Source organism: Theropithecus gelada, chromosome 19 (genome assembly GCF_003255815.1).
Source record: "Theropithecus gelada isolate Dixy chromosome 19, Tgel_1.0, whole genome shotgun sequence".
NCBI lineage: Eukaryota > Metazoa > Chordata > Mammalia > Primates > Cercopithecidae > Theropithecus > Theropithecus gelada.
Genome location: NC_037687.1, coordinates 7,638,008 through 7,656,837, shown reverse-complemented (window position 1 = coordinate 7,656,837; position 18,830 = coordinate 7,638,008). Strand labels below are relative to the sequence as shown.

The 18,830-nt window shown below is 58.8% G+C and overlaps 3 protein-coding genes across 4 annotated transcripts; 2 read left to right on the top strand and 1 right to left on the bottom strand.

The window, feature by feature from the left end:
* Positions 1-2,038: 2,038 nt before the first annotated feature.
* PCP2 (Purkinje cell protein 2) lies at positions 2,039-5,098 on the top strand. 2 transcript variants are annotated; one of them, XM_025367161.1, is made up of 4 exons: positions 2,039-3,279; positions 3,861-3,975; positions 4,174-4,298; positions 4,905-5,098. In XM_025367161.1, the coding sequence occupies exons 1-4, from the start codon at positions 3,229-3,231 to the stop codon at positions 5,022-5,024; spliced, it is 411 nt and encodes a 136-aa protein (XP_025222946.1). In that variant the 5' UTR covers positions 2,039-3,228; the 3' UTR covers positions 5,025-5,098. The 2 variants fall into 2 exon arrangements, with proteins under 2 accessions (XP_025222946.1, XP_025222947.1); XM_025367162.1 differs by lacking the exon at positions 2,039-3,279 and adding an exon at positions 3,686-3,739.
* Positions 5,089-6,936, bottom strand: PET100 (PET100 homolog). The gene is made up of 4 exons (XM_025367163.1): positions 6,867-6,936; positions 6,055-6,141; positions 5,868-5,891; positions 5,089-5,240 (listed from the first exon to the last, which is right to left on the bottom strand). Exons 1-4 carry the CDS (start codon positions 6,891-6,893, stop codon positions 5,157-5,159), a joined length of 222 nt encoding a protein of 73 aa, XP_025222948.1. The 5' UTR covers positions 6,894-6,936; the 3' UTR covers positions 5,089-5,156.
* A 207-nt stretch (positions 6,937-7,143) lies between these two features.
* On the top strand, positions 7,144-17,776 carry XAB2 (XPA binding protein 2). The gene is made up of 19 exons (XM_025368908.1): positions 7,144-7,250; positions 8,450-8,598; positions 8,882-9,005; positions 9,289-9,486; positions 10,451-10,585; positions 10,676-10,840; positions 12,268-12,412; positions 12,832-12,983; positions 13,422-13,541; positions 14,414-14,545; positions 14,646-14,777; positions 14,864-14,977; positions 16,001-16,163; positions 16,252-16,442; positions 16,618-16,740; positions 16,865-17,036; positions 17,235-17,364; positions 17,454-17,563; positions 17,669-17,776. Exons 1-19 carry the CDS (start codon positions 7,200-7,202, stop codon positions 17,728-17,730), a joined length of 2,568 nt encoding a protein of 855 aa, XP_025224693.1. The 5' UTR covers positions 7,144-7,199; the 3' UTR covers positions 17,731-17,776.
* The last annotated feature ends 1,054 nt before the right edge of the window (positions 17,777-18,830 follow it).

Genomic DNA, 18,830 nt, shown 5'->3' with positions numbered 1-18,830 from the left:
ATGGATTCAGGAGGCCTGGAGAACTCTTGTGTGCCGGCACCTGGACATAATTTTCATTCAGCCCTGCCCGATGCCCCGACCTGGACTGCGGTGCCGATGAGGAAACCGAGGCTTAGCGCGATCCCTAATCCAAGGCCACGACGAGTGAGCCTGCTGGGATTCCAGCCAGGAGCCTGTCCCTGGGGAGCATTTGTCACAGCCTTACCCTCTTCCGGGAGGCGCCACACTTACCCTTGTGGACCAACAATCGAATTAACATGCTGATACACACATGGGGTGAGTGACGCCCTCAAATGCTTGCAAACACATACACACACACACACACACACACACACACACACTCAACTTGGAATTTCAGGAGCTGCTTCTGCTGTGTGTCCTGTTACTTGGAAGGCACAGCCCCCGCAGCACCCATACAAAAATGAGGTCTCCAAATTAAGGTGCGAGGTATGTGTGTAAACAGACTCTTATGGGTCTGAGCTGGTTCCTTCGCTCTGCCGTGTTGATAAAGGTACCAAGACCCCTGCCACTTACACGGGACACAGAGAGTGAATCAGACCCGAAGGTCTGGCGGAGAAAGGAAAGGATCCATGCTGCCCTAAAGGAAATAAACTGATGTGACAGCAAGTGCCATGAAAGGTAGGAGTGGGAGGGGACTTTATTGAGGGTGACCCCCAAGGACCTCTCTGAAGAAGCAGCCTTTTGACATTATCCCTGAATGAATTCTAGAAGCATCTACACAGCATGTCCAGGTAGAGAAGGGAGGGGCCCCGAGCTTAAGAAGGCTGGAGGGTGGGGGCAGTAGGGGCCAGAGTTCTGTAGGACAAGGTCAGACTGACCCATCCCAGTGCCAGGATGCAGGACTTTCAGTGCTAAAAATAGGACAGTCACAGGCAAACCAGGACGGTTGGTGACCGTAGGTAGGAGTTTGAGCTATTTCTTCCTTTCCTCTCCTTTTCCCTTCCTTTCTTCCTTCTTCTCCCTCCTCCCCGTTTTTGTTTGTTTCTGTTTTTGTTGTGTAAAGAGACAGGGTCTGGCTCTGTTGCTTCCTGAGCTCAAGGGATTCTTCCACCTCAGCCTCCCAAGTAGCTGGGACCACCTCGCCCAGCTGATTTTGTTGTTGTCGTTGGCGTTGTTAAGAGACAGGGTCTCCCTATGTTGCCCAGGCTGGTATCAAACTCCTGGGCTCAAAGGATCCTTCTGCCTTGGCCTCCTAAAGTGTTAGGATTTTAAGTATGAGCCACCACACCCTGCCCCTTCCTCCTTTTTTAACAGCTTTACTGAGATATAATTCACATACCATACAAGTTGCTGACCTAAAGTGCGTAAGTCAATGGCTTTTAGTATTTTTGGAGCTGTGTGTCCATTACCACAATCCACTTCAGAACATTTCCACGACCCCAAGGGGTTTGGGTTTGGTCTTGAGAAGATAAAACCCAAGGGAAGAGTTTTGAGCAGGGGAAGGCAGGGAACCCTCCAGATCCTGAGGGGAAGGACGGAAGACAGGACCGCCTCCAGCTTCTCAGCTGGACCTCTTGAGGGGAGGGAGAGCTGATACGGCCAATCACTCCACCCCAACCCCCACAAGATATGAAGTACTAATCCCCAATACCCCACAATAGGACCTTATTTGTAATGGGGTCATTATAGATATTAGCAGTGAGCATGAGGCCACATTGGAGTAGGATGGGCTCCTAATGTAATATCACTGGTGTCCTTGTAAGATAGTTATATGGCTGCCTGATTCTGGGTAGGTGGTTGGGAAGTAGGGGAATGGGTATATGAAGACCAGGACACAGAGGGAGAATGCCATGTGACCACGGAGGCAGGGAGTGAAGAGCTGCAGTGACAAGCCAAGGACACCAAGGACGGCAGGCTGCTGCCAAAAGCCAGGGATGGACAAAGAGGGCTCCTGAGACCTGGTTTTCAGAGGGAGCACAGCTCTGCCAACACCTTCACTTCAGGCTCTGGGCTCTGGAACGTTGGCTCAATACGTTTCTGTTAAAAAACATTTTAAAGGCTGAGCATGGTGGCTCATGCCTGTAATCCCAGCACTTTGGGAGGCCCAGGCCGGAGGAACACATGAATGCAGGAGTTTGAGACTAGCCTGGACAATATAGTGAGACCTCATCTCTATATAAAAATACATGATAAAAGTCAACTTACGTTGCTTTAAGCCATCTGATCTGTGACACTTTGTTCTGGCAGGCCTAGGAAAGGGATACTTGTGCTGAGGAGGGGGACACTTGGTTGGCATAGAGGGAGAGAGCGTGAACTTGGCCCTTTGTGGAACAGGGGAGACTCGGACAGAGGTGGTGATAGGGCAGTCCATTCATTCTGAGATGAAACTTTCACTGGTTTCTGTAAAGGCATCTTGGGGAGCGCAGGGAAGGGGATGGGGACTTCCCAGTGGCATCCCCTTCTCGGGCACCGAGGGAAAGCCACAGTGGCTTGGGGAAGAAGGCAGGGACGTCCTCTCCCCGCCTGCCTGTCCCCAGGGAGTCTCACCTCCTGTTTCCACCTGGGGCTGGGGTGATCGATAGGAGATAGCTCAACCTGGCATTTGGGTGGTGTGGGAACAGGAGACCCCAGACTTTCTTGTTTTGGGGTCTGGGGCAGGCAGTCAGGCTCCAGGGACAGTGAGTCAAGGGAAGGGTGGCTGGGAGACCCCTTGACTTGCTGCCAAGGAGACAGAGCTGGTGCTAGGGTGGCATCTGAGGCAGGTGCAGAGAGAGAGGGAGGGAGGGAGGGAGGGGCCTTTGACTCCAACCTCTTCTTTCTCTACTGACTGCAGGTGGCAGCTGCCCTTCCAGGAGCCAGTGGGAGGACCTGGGTGGCTGGGTGGGGACACCTGCCAAGTCCTCACCTAAGCCAGCTACCACCCTACTCTGTTGGCTTCCCTTCTCCAACTGTGGGGACGCTGCTCAGGCCTTTCGTGACATCACACCCGGGAGTCCTTGGGGTCCGGTCACTGCTGCTGGGCCCAGCGAGGTTCAAGCTCCGGTCGCCCTGCCCCCTACCCCCCATGCCAGATCAGGCATCGTTGTGGGCAAACAATTATCTGGATGATCTTTATGGGGCTTAAGCTTGGGTGGGAGCAGATGGGGCATGAGCTGGGGATTTGGGGATGGGGGGAATCCACACCCCCACATCCCGGACGTTTAAAAGGCCCTCTCTGGCACTGGGCTGGGGCAGAGGCCAGCAGGAAAGTGACTGGAGTCCAGGGACATGATGGATCAGGAGGAGAAGACGGAGGAGGGCTCGGGCCCCTGTGCCGAGGTGAGAAGGCCCTGCCCCCACCCCACCCCCAGCTTAAGGTCTCAGAGCCCATGATTGACAAGACTAATTAGTTTGTAGGGCACCTAATTAGCGAGTGAGTCTCCTAGGACCCCCTGACCCAGTTGTGGCTGTAGAAAGGGGCTGGTGGGCTTGGGGGTCTGAGTGCCAGGCCCCAGGGCAGAGGGCAGGGCTCTCTGTGTGGACCCCTATTGATGGGAGATGCTGGGACCTGGGGGTAGCTCCTGGGCCATGTTTCCCTGACTCGTGTCCCAGCTCCCAGGCCACACTCATCAGGCCCCAATCTAGGACGGCAGGACACTGGCATCGGAGCCTGTCCCTTGAGATGGTACCACGTGAAGTGGCACTGCCGGCCGGGGCCCCGGGGGCGGGGGCCGGGATTGGGAAGGAGACTCATGTCTCATCCAGAACAGCTCTGCAGAGTGGATCGGCGGGGACCATGGTGAGAGCTGAGGAAGAGGGGACAGCAGGCCCCGGGGTCGGGTGTGAGCAGGCTGGCTGGGAAGGTTGGGGAGGGGCCCCCAAGCTGAAGGGCCAACTGGACTGAGCGGGTCTGTCCGCAGGCGGGCTCCCCAGACCAGGAGGGCTTCTTCAATCTGCTGAGCCACGTGCAGGGTGACCGGATGGAGGGGCAGCGCTGTTTACTGCAGGCCGGGCCGGGCCAGACCACCAAGAGCCGTGAGCACGGGCACGGGGGTGCTGTCCATGGGGCGTGAACAGGGTGGGAGTGCAGGGCCAGTGGTCATCTGGAGGGCCTGGGGGCACGGCGTGTGGGAGGCGGTGGTGCACCCTGAAGCATCTGCATGGGGGTGAAGGGGTAGAGTTGGGGGCCCCCAGTCCGGCTGTGTCCTCCCAAGTCTGTGAATGTCCACGCAGAGAGCGACCCCAACCCTGAGATGGACAGCCTCATGGACATGCTGGCCAGCACCCAGGGCCGCCGCATGGATGACCAACGTGTGACAGTCAGCAGCCTGCCCGGCTTCCAGCCCGTGGGGCCCAAGGTAGGTGATGTTCTGGCGATGCCGAGGAGAAACCCACCAGGCAGTGCTCTCCAATCCTGCCCTCCACCCCAGCCGGGAGGGAACAGGGCCTGCCCCACCTCTGTCCATCCGCTGCCCTGACTTCAGATGGGAGGACCAAGGCCCAGGCAGCGGCTAGAGGGGCCCAAGGTTATATAGGGGCCATGCGAGTGTCAGACCCATGGCTGGAACTTGTGGCTCCTGCCCCCAAGTCTAAAGGTTCTGGGGAGGCCAAAGGGAGAAAACAGGACCCCCTCCTAGGAGGATACCTCAGGGAGGAGGGCACGTGAGCTCACGCATAGGAGATATATATATATATACACACACACACACATCTGCATACTCACATGTATTGACTTCACACATACACAAAGCTTGGGTTCTGATCAGGACCCCAGTGAGGGTCCCAAGACCTGCCACCTCACGCTCAAATGCCACCCTAAATGGCAGATATTGAAGGTAAACATAGACCAGTGCTCAGGATGAGGTGCGACACGGTGCCCACCCACACCCTCTCTCCAACGTTCGCCACCTCTGGCTGGCACTGCCCTTGAGCCCTCCCCCTGGCTGACCCCTCTTCATCCACAGGACGGAGCGCAGAAACGAGCTGGGACCCTCAGTCCCCAACCCCTGCTCACCCCTCAGGACCCGACCGCTCTCGGCTTCCGTCGGAACAGCAGCCCCCAGCCCCCGACACAAGCCCCCTGAGGGCCTGAGGCATCCTGGGCCTTACTCGGCCCCCAAAAACTGATAAAAGAATAAAACACTTCCATGAGTAACAAGGAACTGAGTATGCGTATATTTCATCAGGGGACGGGCTAGGACTCCCACTTGGAGGCCTCAGGATTTCTGCTGGGCATCGCGAAGAAGCTTCTCCTCCCGCCGCTTCCGTACCCTCTCTTTGAATTCTTCTATCTCTTGAAGCTATGGGTGGAGAAGTGGGTGGGACAGGAAGGGGGGAGGGGCACACACCTCAGCGCTGAGCCGGGATCCCTCTACCACTCTCCCACCACCCTGCCCCAGACCACGGCTTCAGGTTTCAGTGTCTTCATTGGAAGCCCCCTGCCAATGACAAAGGGGTCCAAGGGGGATCCGCTTCACTCTTCCAGGAGAAGGCAATAAGGAAACCATATCCTCCTCTGCTCTCAGTTCCTTACTCATGGCTGAGAGTAAAATGTTCCTTTTTGAGATGAAGTCTTGCTCTATTGCCCAGGCTGGAGTGCAGTGGCGCGATCTTGGGCTCACTGCAAACTCTGCCTCTGGGGTTCAGGTGATTCTCCTCCCTCAGTCTCCCGAGCAACTGGAATTATAGGCACCTGCCATCACACCCGGCTAATTTTTGTATTTTTGTAGACATGGGGTTTCGCCATGTTGGCCAGGCTGGTCTTGAACTCCTGACCTCAAGTGATCCACCCACCTCGGCCTCCCATGCCCTGGGATTACAGCCATGAGCCACTGCACCTGGCCTAAAATTTTCACCTGAAACCCATCCCGGATACAAGCATCCAGCCTCCTCCATCCCTCTGGCAGGAAGAAGATGAGATCACTTACCTTCTCAGGTGTCCACAGCTCCCTCTGTAAGGAAAAGTCACAACTGGGACACAAGCCAAGAGCCTCCAGAGCCCCACACCAGGGTAGGGTCAGCTCATGGGAGGCAGACATTGGTCCCCAGCAGATTGGTGCCCCGCACCCTCTCCCACCCCTGGAGTGAACCCTCGAACGCTCCTCTTATGCCCACCTTGCGCTGTATGACGTAGCCCTCAAACCACTCGGCCTGATTGGAAACCCAGAACATAGCCACAGGGAAAGTGAGGTAGATTATCATCTGGAATGGCAGAGGGTGGGTGAGGTGACCGCCCCCCTCCCCCCAAGCAATGTGCAGAGGCTCCTCAGAGCCTGGGGGACCCATCCTACTGCAGAGTCCAGAAGCGCCTCGTTAGGGCCGACCCAAGAACCCCAGAACTCCCACCAAGGATACAGAAACCTCGCATCCTAAAACCTAACTCCTATAATCCAGGAGGCTTCATTCCTGAAAGTCCCCCCTGAGCTGGAGTCTTCCTCTCAAAGACAGACAGACATACAGAGGCCCCAGCTACAATCAAAAACATCTCCTCGAGACCTCATTACTCATCCCCACTTAAGATCCCGGGAGCACCCCCAAACCCAGGAGGCGTCACTCTTCAACTCCACTTCTCGAAGTCTGGGAGTCTCCCTATCATAGACACCCACCCACCACAAGCCCGAGAGCTCCCCCAGGATCTTAAGTCTTCCTTCTTTAGAGCCCCCTTCTCAGCCAATCCCTCTCTGCGGTCTTTCCTCGGACCAGCCCTCTCACAGCCCCCAAACCCAGAAGCCCAAATCTGAGAACCCCCCCACCCCACAACCCAGCGTCCCCTCTCCTGGATTTCCAACCAGAAAGGTCCCTCTCAAATCTTAAGAGCTTTCTCCTTGGAGCACCTTCTTTCTTTTAAGACCCCCATTTCCAGCCTCATCTTCAGATCCAGGAAGATCCCCTGCTCAGCCTCCCAATCCACTCCTGTGTCCACTGACCCGAAATATCTCCAGCTTCACCCCCATCTCGTTTCTCCCGGTCAATAAAGCAACTTCCGCCCAAAGCCGACCCTCCAGCAAGACAGAAGCTCACTGGTGTTTTGCACGCTCCATTGCTGAAGCTGATTGGCCAATGTGTATCCTGATGACGTATATTCGGGCGTCTCTATGTTGCTTCCGGTCGCTGGCGTCTTCGAAACGAAGTCAATAACGTGAGCCTGTCCGTCAAAAAGGATTTAACCAATAGAAAACGGGTCTGGCCTGGAGGGGCGGGCCGTCAGTGGTAGATGTCATAAGCGCGCGACTCTCGCCTGTACCTGGGCATCCAGGAAAATGGTGGTGATGGCGCGACTCTCGCGGCCCGAGCGGCCGGACCTTGTCTTCGTGAGTCCACAGAGGAGCCAGGGGTGGCCTGCGTTGGGGCATTGGGGCCTGGACGCCGCAGGGGATCGGGGCCGGGTCGCCAAGGGGATTTAGGCCAAAATTGCCAGGCCAAGGATTGGGGACCCTAACGGGCCAGAGACCGGATTGTGATGTCCACACCTAACTGGCCAGGAGTAAAAAATACGGTGTTGTGTCTTAGGGTCTGAGTAGAAAACTACTGTCGAAGGAAAGCGTCTAGCCTCCCGAGCCAGGGGCGGAAATGGGGGCTTGCAGGGAATGGGAGAGGAAGGAGACCGCATAATTGAACCTTGAGAAGTGAAGACCGGTGTCTGAAGTAAAGGCGTGATTACGAGGCCAGGGCTCCAGTTTCTGGAATGAAGGCTTGGTTTTCTAGATAGCGGTCTCTAGGTCTGGACTGCGGCATGACAGTTTCTGGGGGTGGTGGCCAGGCTAGAAGAACCCTGGTGTTGTGGAGCTTGTCAGGCAATGGCCAATGAAATGCTTATTGTCTGGAGTAGAGGCGTACATCTTCACCAGATTCTTGGTGTGCAGAGTTAAAGGCTTGGCTTCTGATGTATAACTGCTCTTATGAGATAAAGGCCTAGCTTTTAACTTCTGGGGCAGAGTTGAGCTAGATGCTGGCTAGTGGGATCCTGGGGGTGGGGCCAGTGGCTTGAAATCGGGACCTGAGAGCCCTGGTGGCTGGGGTGAAGATCTGGTCGTCTGGGCCTGGAGTGGAGATGGGTCAGTTGGTGACAGTGGGAGCCTGAGGGGCCAAAGGCCTGGTGTCTGGGAAGAGGCATGTTTTGAAGAAGTGGGGTCTGGTGTCCAGGACAGAGGCCTGGCATCTGGGCCAGGGCCTTGGTAGCTAAGGAGTCTGACCATTTGGGGCAGAAAGCGAGTGGTGATGTGGACTCATGCCTGGCCCAGAGCCCTAATAACTGAGAAGTCTGATGATTTGGGTTCAATTTTGGGTAGTTGAATTCTGAGGGGTAAAGGTCTGGGCCAGTGTCTTGGTGTCTGGGCATCTGGTTTGGTGCCTGGTTTGGTGTCTGGGCATCTGGTGACCTGACTTCCTTGGTGGGTGGTGGGATCTGGGTAAAAGTCCAGAGTTTGGACCTGAGCCCCAGTAGTGGGGTGGTGCCGCACGCAGGCTCTGAGGGTAGACCTCTCTTCTCCCCATTCCCTGGCCCTGGCAGGAGGAAGAGGACCTCCCCTATGAGGAGGAAATCATGCGGAACCAGTTCTCTGTCAAATGCTGGCTTCGCTACATCGAGTTTAAACAGGGCGCCCCAAAGCCCAGGCTCAATCAGCTATACGAGCGGGCACTCAAGCTGCTACCTTGCAGGTGGGAATGGCTCCAGCTGCCCTGCCCACCAGCCCCCGCCCCACCTGGTCCAGTTATAACAAAACTGCCAAGTAGGTCCCAGGTGATTGCTTCGTGTTCCATCACTGACCTGTACATCCCTTGATGGGTCAGCACACCTCCTCTGATGTCCCAGTCTGTCCCTATCATTGCTGAGACATGTCACCCATCCCACACCCACATTTGCCAACAGGGGCAGGGCAGATGGTTCTGGGGGGGGTCCATAAAGCTGACCGATCAGCGTCTGTCCCCTCCTGTTCCCCAGCTACAAACTCTGGTACCGATACCTGAAGGCACGTCGGGCACAGGTGAAGCATCGCTGTGTGACCGACCCCGCCTACGAAGATGTCAACAACTGTCATGAGAGGGCCTTTGTGTTCATGCACAAGGTTTGGGGCTAGGCGGATAAATCAGGAGGCGGGGCTCAGTCCATGGTGGTGGGTGGGGTAGGGACAGGGGCTGGGCTCAGCATGTTAGGGATGGGGGCCTGGAATCCTGTTGCTTCTGTATATGGGAAGTTGGGCTGGACTCAGTCCTGGAGGTGCGGGTTTCTGGGTCCTGCTGCATTTATGTGGAGGCCCCAGGTGTGACTCAGCCACAGGACATCAAGTGTCTGTGGCTAGGCCATGGAGTCCGTGGCTTAGCCCCAGCCGCCTCTCCCCACACCCCCAGATGCCCCGTCTGTGGCTAGATTACTGCCAGTTCCTCATGGACCAGGGGCGCGTCACACACACCCGCCGCACCTTCGACCGTGCCCTCCGGGCACTGCCCATCACGCAGCACTCTCGAATTTGGCCCCTGTATCTGCGCTTCCTGCGCTCACACCCACTGCCCGAGACAGCTGTGCGAGGCTATCGGCGCTTCCTCAAGGTGAGCCCAGCAGGTACGCTGGTTCCCCAGGTTAGTTTCCAGAAACTGCCTCACTGTGACACTAGCTCCGTGTAGGATGTCACCCAGCAGACTGGATGTGAGAAGAGGCACCAGGAGATGCATATGTCTTGTCCGTGATTCATGTCTTTATTTTCCAAATAGTTTGCTCACGCCAGTTTCACATTAGGCATAGAGATGGGTGCTGAGGACAGTGTGGCTAAGACACTCCCTACCTGCACGGAGCTTTTAGTCTAACTAGGAAGATGGATGTATGTGAGCTGATGGCATGAACTAGAGTAAAACCACAGCCATGATGAGGGCCAGGAATAGGAGGTGGGGAGAAGCAGGCAGGGTGGAGAGTGGAAGCATCAGCTGGGCGGGAGTGGGGCGTGGTTTGCTCAAACTTACAGTATCTGTTCTGTGACATTTGGATTCTAAGCTGGACCAGTCAGGACTGAGGCTGGACCCATGGGGCCCAGGCTGGACACTATAGTCAAGGCTGGACCCATGGGATCAAGGCTGACCCAAAGGGGCCAAGGCTAGACCAGTCAGGACTGAGGCTGGACCAGTGGAGCCAAGGCTGGATCCGTTGTGGGTTGGGGGTCAATTCTAACCCAAAAGGATCAAGGCTGGACCTTTGGGGCTGAGACTGGACCACTGCAGTCAAGGCTGTGCTGTTGCAGGTCAAGGCTAACCCAAAAGGTCCGCAGTTGGTCTAGTCAGGACTGAGGCTGGACCAGTGGAGCCCAGGCAGGACCCATAGAGGGTTGAGCCTGACCCAGCGGGGCCAAGGCTAGACCAGTAGGAACGGGGCTGGACCAGTGGGGCTGAGGCTGGTTTGACAGGGCTTGCTTTTGCCCAAGACAGTTGTAAATGGGTGGGGGGCACCCCAAAGACACTGAATCGGGAGGTGGGCATAGCCCTGCCGCCCCACTGACTGCCTGAGGGGTGGGTCGGTCCCCAGCTGAGTCCCGAGAGTGCAGAGGAGTACATTGAGTACCTCAAGTCAAGTGACCGGCTGGATGAGGCCGCACAGCGCCTGGCCACTGTGGTGAACGACGAGCGTTTCGTGTCTAAGGCCGGCAAGTCCAACTACCAGGTGGGCCTGCTGGGAGCCGAGTGGGTGGGAGGGCCACCCCCCTCCGTGACTGAGCCTGAGACTCTCCCCCCGCTGCCCCATGCCCTGCAGCTGTGGCACGAGCTGTGCGACCTCATCTCCCAGAACCCGGACAAGGTACAGTCCCTCAATGTGGACGCCATCATCCGTGGGGGCCTCACCCGCTTCACCGACCAGCTGGGCAAGCTCTGGTGTTCGCTCGCCGACTACTACATCCGCAGCGGCCACTTCGAGAAGGTGCACACTGGCACACGGGGCTCTGGGTTCGGTGGGGGGGTCTCCCTCCGACACTTGGGGATACATGTTGACACATACACAGGCAGAAAACATGTGCCATTTATGGCTGGGCACAGTGGCTCACGCCTGTCATCCCAGCACTTGGGGAGGCCGAGGCAGTAGAATCACTTGAGGTCAGTGCTTCAAGACCAGCCTGGCCAACATGGCGAAACCCCATCTCTACTGAAAATACAAAAATTGGTCAGATATGGTGGCGGGCACCTATAATCCCAGCTACTCGGGAGGCTGAGGCAGGAGAATCGCTTGAACTTGGGAGGTGGAGGTTGCAGTGAGCCGAGATCACGCTACTGCACTCCAGCCTGGGTGGCAGAGTGAGATTCCATCTCAAAAAAAAAAAAAAAAAAAAAAGTGCCATTTGTGACAGACATGCGTGTCCCTGCACACGATTGCCGTCCTGGTGACGGGAGGGAGACACTCCTGCCCACAAGCCCACCAAGCTTGGAGTCAGCCACACTTGCGTTCAGGGTTCACCCTCTGGCTGTGTGGCCTTGGCCCCACTAAGGCTGGGTGTCCTCATTTGTACAATCAGGGTGACAGTTACTGCCTGTCACCAATCAGCACGGTGACGCAGGCACAGCACTGAGGAGATACGTGGTGTGAGGCCACTCCCTCAGGGGTTAGCTGACTATGACTCTTGGTAGGCGGTGGAGTGGCAAGCTCAGGGGACGGTCTGGGGGCAGGTGGGCGCGGAGGGGGCTGGAGCTGAGAGCAGGGAGGCACAGGAAGCCGGGGAAGATAGGTTGGGAGCCTCGAAAGCCAAATGGGCTGGCCGTGCTGCCGACTAGGGGAGCTGCCAGTGGGGTGTGGATGGTATGTGCTTCCCAGCGCCCCTTCCAGGGGCACATGTAGGCCAAGGCTGCTGGAGGCAGCAGGGCGAGACCCGTCAGGGCTGGGTGGAGAGTGGGCCTGAGCTGGGGTGGGTGAGCCAGGTGGGGGACAGGCAGGCTGGGGAAGAGGGTCAGGCAAGCCAGAGGGGCACTTTGGAGCCAAGTCTGAGCCCTCGAAGAATGAGCTGAGGCAAGGCTCCCTGCAGGGTGGACCCATAGGCGCTGGGGGGGTTTTGGCCACCTATTGGGTGCCAAGTGCTTCACACACGTGTCTCAGTTGAGCCTGAGGTCACTGTGCACAAAGAGCAGTCGCCTGGTTTACTAAGGGGGTCCTGAAGCTCCCAAGATCACCCTGGCAGTGCAGGGCAGGGTGGGGGTCAGAAGCCTCTACTGACACTCTGTCCTGGGATCACTGCCTGGAGGTGCTGGATGGGCCCCCGGGAGGCCCCAGGGGTTCCAGATTGGGGCTGGTGCTAAGAGTGCTGCTGCCTGTCCCCTGCGTCACTTTCCTCTCACCTCCCCTTCCCTGGGTCCCCACAGGCTCGGGATGTGTACGAGGAGGCCATCCGGACGGTGATGACCGTGCGGGACTTCACACAGGTGTTTGACAGCTATGCCCAGTTCGAGGAGAGCATGATCGCCGCAAAGATGGAGACCGCCTCAGAGCTGGGGCGCGAGGAGGAGGGTGAGCCTCTGGGGGCCCCGGCTGGTGGGGAGAGAGCTGAGTGGACATCAGCGGGTGGGGGTGGGGCACATCTCAGGTGGGGCAGCCCCAGGAGGCTAAGCTGGGGGCCAGCAGGGAAGGAGGCTGGGTGAATGCAGGGGTTGTGGGGGTCTTGGAGGAGCCAGGAATGGGGACATATCTCAGGCCTGGACCAGAGCCTGGCAGGGCAGGAGGGCTAGGGGAACAGTGGGGGTAGGAGGGGTATCCTCAGTACCTGGGGCTGGGGGTGGGGCTCAGGTGCACACCCGAGCTGAGTGTCTAGGGCCCAGAGCACTTGGCTGGGGGCTGGAGCGGAGTGAGGGCAGGGAGCAGAGGCGGCGGCGTTCGGGGCCCTGCATCCTGGGTCTCAGCCCCTCACGAACTCCCCTTGCGGCTCCCAGACGATGTGGACCTGGAGCTGCGCCTGGCCCGCTTCGAGCAGCTCATCAGCCGACGTCCCCTGCTGCTCAACAGCGTCTTGCTGCGCCAAAACCCACACCACGTGCACGAGTGGCACAAGCGCGTCGCCCTGCACCAGGGCCGCCCCCGGGAGGTGCGTGAAGCCTGCCCCGGTCCTGCCCCTGAGGGCCCGTTTCCTGCAGAACTGGGGAGCCACCCACCTTCACCCATAATGTCACCTCCTGGGGCCTGACTGTGCTTAGTAGGTCCCATTCCACCCGTGTTCTTGGGGTTCTCGTCCTGCTGTAGCCCCGCGCCTCAGAGCCACAGCTCCCTCCTGGCCCCACCCCTTGGAGGGCCACAACTCCCTCTGGGCCCCACCCCTTGGAGCGCCACAGCTCTCTCCCGGCCCCACCCATTAGGGCCACAGCTCTCCTGACCCCGCCCCTTGGGAGGCCACAGCTCTCTTGGTCCCGACCCTTGGCAGGTGCCACAGCACCCTCCAGGCCCCACCCCTCAGAGCCACAGCTCTGCCCCGACACTCATCTGCAGGGTCCTGAGTCCCATATGACCTCCTCTCTCCTGTCTCCAGATCATCAACACCTACACAGAGGCTGTGCAGACGGTGGACCCCTTCAAGGCCACAGGCAAGCCCCACACTCTGTGGGTGGCGTTTGCCAAGTTTTATGAGGACAACGGGCAGCTGGACGATGTGAGCACCCTGCTGCGTGTGCCTGTGTGTTCATGTATGTGTGCATGCGTGTGTGTGCTCATATGTGTGTGCATGTATGTGCAGGTACCTGTGTTCATGTATGTGTGCATGCATGTGTGTGCTCGTATGTGTGTGCATGTGTGGGTACCTGTGTTCATGTATGTGTGCATGTGTGTGCTCGTATGTGTGTGCATGTATGCACGTGCCTGTGTGTTCACGTATGTGTGCATGCATGTGTGTGCTCGTATGTGCGCATGTATGTGCGGGTACCTGTGTTCATGTATGTGTGCATGCATGTGTGTGCTCGTATGTGTGTGCATGTATGTGCGTGTGCCTGTGTGTTCATGTATGTGCATGCATGTGTGTGCTCGTATGTGTGTGCATGTATGTGTGTGCCTGTGTGCATGCATGTGTGTGCTCGTATATGTGTGCATGTATGTGTGCCTGTGTGTTCATGTATGTGTGCATGCATGTGTGCTCGTATGTGTGCATGTATGTGTGTGTGCCTGTGTGTTCATGCATGTGTGTGCTCGTATATGTGCATGTATGTGTGCCTGTGTGTTCATGTATGTGCATGCATGTGTGCTCGTATGTGTGTGCATGTGTGTTCATGTATGTGCACATGCACGTGTGTGCTTGTATGTGTGCATATGTGTGTGTGCCTGTGTGCGCACGTGTGTGTGCATGGATGTGTGCGTGTGTGCATGTGTGTGCATGTTTGGGTGCATGCATGTGTGTGCACACGTGTGTGCCTGTGTGTATGCACATGTTTGTGCCTATACGTTTGTGAGCACGGTCGCCTTTCTGACCCTTGGTGATGGGGGCTGTCCAGGCGGGCAGGGTCTCAGCCTGGCCTCTGCCTGCCCTTGCAGGCCCGTGTCATCCTGGAGAAGGCCACCAAGGTGAACTTCAAGCAGGTGGATGACCTGGCAAGCGTGTGGTGTCAGTGCGGGGAGTTGGAGCTCCGACACGAGAACTACGATGAGGCCTTGCGGCTGCTGCGAGTGAGAACAGGCCCAGGTTGTGGGGTGGGGGCTGCAGGTTGTACGGCTGGGGTCCAGGACAGCCCCTGAGCGCCTCCCCGGCCGCTGTCTGCCCCTGCAGAAGGCCACGGCGCTGCCTGCCCGCCGGGCCGAGTACTTTGATGGCTCAGAGCCCGTGCAGAACCGCGTGTACAAGTCGCTGAAGGTCTGGTCCATGCTCGCCGACCTGGAGGAGAGCCTCGGCACCTTCCAGGTGAGCTGCCTGTGGCTGGGGAGGGACGGGGCCCCAGATTCAGCTGCAGAACCACCTCTGACCTGTCCCCATCCCCACCCCCATAGTCCACCAAAGCCGTGTATGACCGCATCCTGGACCTGCGCATCGCGACACCCCAGATCATCATCAACTATGCCATGTTCCTGGAGGAGCACAAGTACTTTGAGGAGAGCTTCAAGGTGAGGGGCTGGGGCAGACCCGGAGGCCCCTGATGGTGGTGTCCCCTCCCCCAGGGAGCCTCGGCACCTTACAAGTCCGCTGGGGCTTGTGTGACACAGTATACAGACTGGGTGATTTAAACAACAGAGATTCAGCTTCTCCCTGTCCTGGAGGCTGGAAGTCCAGGATGGAGGCGTGGGCAGGGCTGGTTCCTCCCGAGGCCTCTCTCCTTAGCTCATAGGCAGCCACCTTCTCCCTGTGTCTTTGTGTGGCCTTCTCTTTGTGTGTGTCACTTTCGAAATTTCCTCTTCTTAAAAGGACATCAGTCATAATGGATTAGGCGGCCCCTAACGACCTCAGTTTAACTTAGTGATCTCATCTTCAAACGAATCTACCTTCTGAGGTACTGGGGGTTAAGATTTCAGCATATGAATGTTGTGGCGGGGCACAGTTCATTCCACAGCAGGCACGGAGTTCTGCTTCCGTGTGCACCCGTGACTTGTGGGGAGGGTGTTGGTGCCAGTGTGTGCGGGCTGCCCCTGCCCCGCTGCTCAGGAGATGGCTTGTGGGGTCCATGGGGTGGGTTGCGTGTCTCCATGGCAAGGCCCTGTCCCGCGGCCGGAGCAGTCATGTTTGTGTGTGTTTCTATGGATCGTGTGGGCATTATACAGATACACAAATGGGGAGGTCGTACATGCACATGTGTGCTGCTGCCTGCCCCTCTGCCTGGGGTTATGGCCTTCTCCCTGGGGATGGGCAGCCAGTATCAGCGGAGCTGGGGAGCCACCCACCTTCACCCATCCCCCATCACGTCACCTCCTATGGGGTCAGACTGCTTAGCAGGTCCCATTGCACCCCTGTTCTTGGGGTTCTCGCAGAGGGAGACAGTGCAGAGGACAGACCCCAACAACTGCTATTAGGGACAGGGAAGGGCCCCGAGGGAGACCCCAGCGGGCTCCCTACAGACGTCACCCAAGGACATCCCGGGTGCCTGGTGGTCTCTACCTACAGACTCTTACGTGTGACCGTCCCTCTGGTAACAGGCGTACGAGCGTGGCATCTCGCTGTTCAAGTGGCCCAACGTGTCCGACATCTGGAGCACCTACCTGACCAAATTCATTGCCCGCTATGGGGGCCGCAAGCTGGAGCGAGCGCGGGACCTGTTTGAACAGGCTCTGGACGGCTGTCCCCCAAAATATGCCAAGAGTGAGGCGCGCAGACGGCATGGGAGGGCAGGCGGGCTGGGTTTCTGCCTGTGCTGACCGTGCTTCCCTCTTCCCTCTGCCCCGCCCAGCCTTGTACCTGCTGTACGCACAGCTGGAGGAGGAGTGGGGCCTGGCTCGGCATGCCATGGCCGTGTACGAGCGTGCCACCAGGGCTGTGGAGCCCGCCCAGCAGTATGACATGTTCAACATCTACATCAAGCGGGCGGCCGAGATCTATGGGGTCACGCACACTCGCGGCATCTACCAGAAGGCCATTGAGGTACCCACTGCGGGAGTCCAGGCCGGGGCCGGAGGTCCCTGAGCAGATGGAAGGGGTCCAGGCAGGTGGGAGGGGCTGGGGAGGAGCCTACTGGAAGCACAGGGATGGCCATGGTGTGTTGGGAGCCCTGACCTACCCTGGCCTCATTCCCGGCCTCCCCAACCCTGGTGTCCAGGTGCTGTCGGACGAGCACGCGCGTGAGATGTGCCTGCGGTTTGCAGATATGGAGTGCAAGCTCGGGGAGATCGACCGCGCCCGGGCCATCTACAGCTTCTGCTCCCAGATCTGTGACCCCCGGGTAGGGCTGGGGGCTGGGGAGGGACGGGCATCAGGGTTGGGGCTGTGGCAGAGTCAGCCACCTCACGGGCACACACACCCACCCCTGCCCTGCCCTGCCCTGCCGTGCCCTGCCCCCCACACAGACGACCGGCGCGTTCTGGCAGACGTGGAAGGACTTCGAGGTCCGGCACGGCAACGAGGACACCATCAAGGAGATGCTGCGTATCCGGCGCAGCGTGCAGGCCACGTACAACACACAGGTCAACTTCATGGCCTCGCAGATGCTCAAGGTCTCCGGCAGTGCCACGGGCACCGGTGAGCCGCCCCGGCTGGCTGGGTCCCTGATCCAGGGCATCTCAGCCCGGCCTGACCTGGGCTTTCTGGGTCTGGAGCCTCAGGTCCTGATGGGAACCTCCTTGAGGGCTGAGCCATTGCCTGGGGGACTGGGACAGTGTGGCATCTGATGTGTGGTAGGGGCCCCCGTGGTGCTGACCCCCTGCTCCCGCCCCCTAGTGTCTGACCTGGCCCCCGGGCAGAGCGGCATGGACGACATGAAGCTGCTGGAACAGCGGGCAGAGCAGCTGGCGGCTGAGGCGGAGCGCGACCAGCCCTCGCGTGCCCAGAGCAAGATCCTGTTCGTGAGGTGAGGGTGGATCCTGGCATGGGACAGGACTGGGACAGGTCCCGAGGGGGCCCAGGGTGGGGAACTGAGGCAGCTTGGCCTGTCCCCAGGAGTGACGCCTCCCGGGAGGAGCTGGCGGAGCTGGCACAGCAGGTCAACCCCGAGGAGATCCAGCTGGGCGAGGACGAGGACGAGGACGAGATGGACCTGGAGCCCAACGGTGAGGGCCTGGCGGGGATGGGGACGGGGACGGGGGCAGGGCCAGGGCAGGCCTCCGGGGACAGGCCACCGCCAGGAGGGTGACTGGCTCCCGCCTTCCCCACAGAGGTTCGGCTGGAGCAGCAGAGCGTGCCAGCCGCCGTGTTCGGCAGCCTGAAGGAAGACTGACCCGTCCCCCGCTCCCCTCCCCAATACAGCCACGTTTGTACATCAAGGTTTGAGCCTCCTTCCTGCTGCCCAGGTGCCCGAGGGAGGGCAGCTCAGGAGTGCCTGGCCCTGGGCCCGGATTGGCTGCTGTGGGAGGTGGGGCGGCTGGGCCCTAGGCCAGACGCCGCCCGGCCTCACCCCGCAGAGCCAGTTCTGGACTCGAGAGTCCAGTCCCTCCGCTGCCTGGGGCCTTGGAGTGGGTCCTGCCCGGAAACTTCCTTGAGCCTCTGCAGCCTGGGAAGGGCAATCCGGCCCGACTGCCCAGGTCTTGCTAGCCCCTGCCTCTCGGAGGCCTTGTGTGGTGCCAGGCAGCTACCCCCTCCCTGGGGTGGCACCCGCTCTCTGCTTCCCACCAGGGACTGGCCCTTGCCCTCGAGTCTTGGAGTCAGGCAGGCTCTGGCCCAGCTCTGGGAACTGATTAGTAAGACGCTTCTGTGCCTGGAGGGGGGCTGGGTGCCAGACCTCGTGCACTGCCCCAGACCAGGGCGTGGTCCTTAGTCCTAAGCCTGGGAAGCCATTAGTGGACTCTAGGCTATTAAGGGGTTTTAAGCATCAAGGGATATAATCAGATTTGTGCTTCGAACGGGTTACACAGGCTGCTGTGTGGGCAGGAGGCAGCTGGGGACATGGGGAGGCCCAGGCCATTGGCTTGGACTTTGCGGGGAGGTGACAGGGCTGGAGAGAAGTGAGTGAGACAGGAGGGGAGGGCCGAGCTTCGTAGAACTGGGCGGCAGCTGGGAAGCCAGTGCCAGCCTGGGTTGCAGGGCAGGCTTTGCATCTGAGACACCCAGGCAATGCCAAGGGGGGCAACCGGATTGTCAGCTCTCAAACCCGGAATCGCTGGCCCAGAGGTAGATGCCAGGCCTGAAAACACCAGGCTGGCCAGGGTAGACAAGATCAAGTTAGAAGTTGGCCCCAGGCCAAACACTGGTTAGGGCCAGTAACAGCCACACAGAAGAGGAGAATCTAGCAAGTGGGGGTGGCCGAGGCTGCAGGGCCAGTCGGAAGCCTGAAGCCCGAGAGATCAGTTAAGAGGCAGCTTCGAAACAGCCCTGGTGGGG

What these genes read in the sequence shown, in the direction of transcription:
- PCP2 (XM_025367161.1), top strand. Translation starts at nt 3,229, where the DNA reads ATGATGGATCAGGAGGAGAAGACGGAGGAGGGCTCGGGCCCCTGTGCC. An exon ending in GGGCCAGACCACCAAGAGCC is followed by an intron (nt 3,976 to 4,173) that starts GTGAGCACGGGC and finishes ATGTCCACGCAG; the next exon opens with AGAGCGACCCCAACCCTGAG. An exon ending in TCCAGCCCGTGGGGCCCAAG is followed by an intron (nt 4,299 to 4,904) that starts GTAGGTGATGTT and finishes CTTCATCCACAG; the next exon opens with GACGGAGCGCAGAAACGAGC.
- PET100 (XM_025367163.1), bottom strand. Translation starts at nt 6,893, where the DNA reads ATGGGGGTGAAGCTGGAGATATTTCGG. An exon ending in TGAAGCTGGAGATATTTCGG is followed by an intron (nt 6,142 to 6,866) that starts GTCAGTGGACAC and finishes CTGCCATTCCAG; the next exon opens with ATGATAATCTACCTCACTTT. An exon ending in GCTACGTCATACAGCGCAAG is followed by an intron (nt 5,892 to 6,054) that starts GTGGGCATAAGA and finishes TTTTCCTTACAG; the next exon opens with AGGGAGCTGTGGACACCTGA.
- XAB2 (XM_025368908.1), top strand. Translation starts at nt 7,200, where the DNA reads ATGGTGGTGATGGCGCGACTCTCGCGGCCCGAGCGGCCGGACCTTGTC. An exon ending in CGGCAGTGCCACGGGCACCG is followed by an intron (nt 17,037 to 17,234) that starts GTGAGCCGCCCC and finishes CCCGCCCCCTAG; the next exon opens with TGTCTGACCTGGCCCCCGGG. An exon ending in GATGGACCTGGAGCCCAACG is followed by an intron (nt 17,564 to 17,668) that starts GTGAGGGCCTGG and finishes CCTTCCCCACAG; the next exon opens with AGGTTCGGCTGGAGCAGCAG.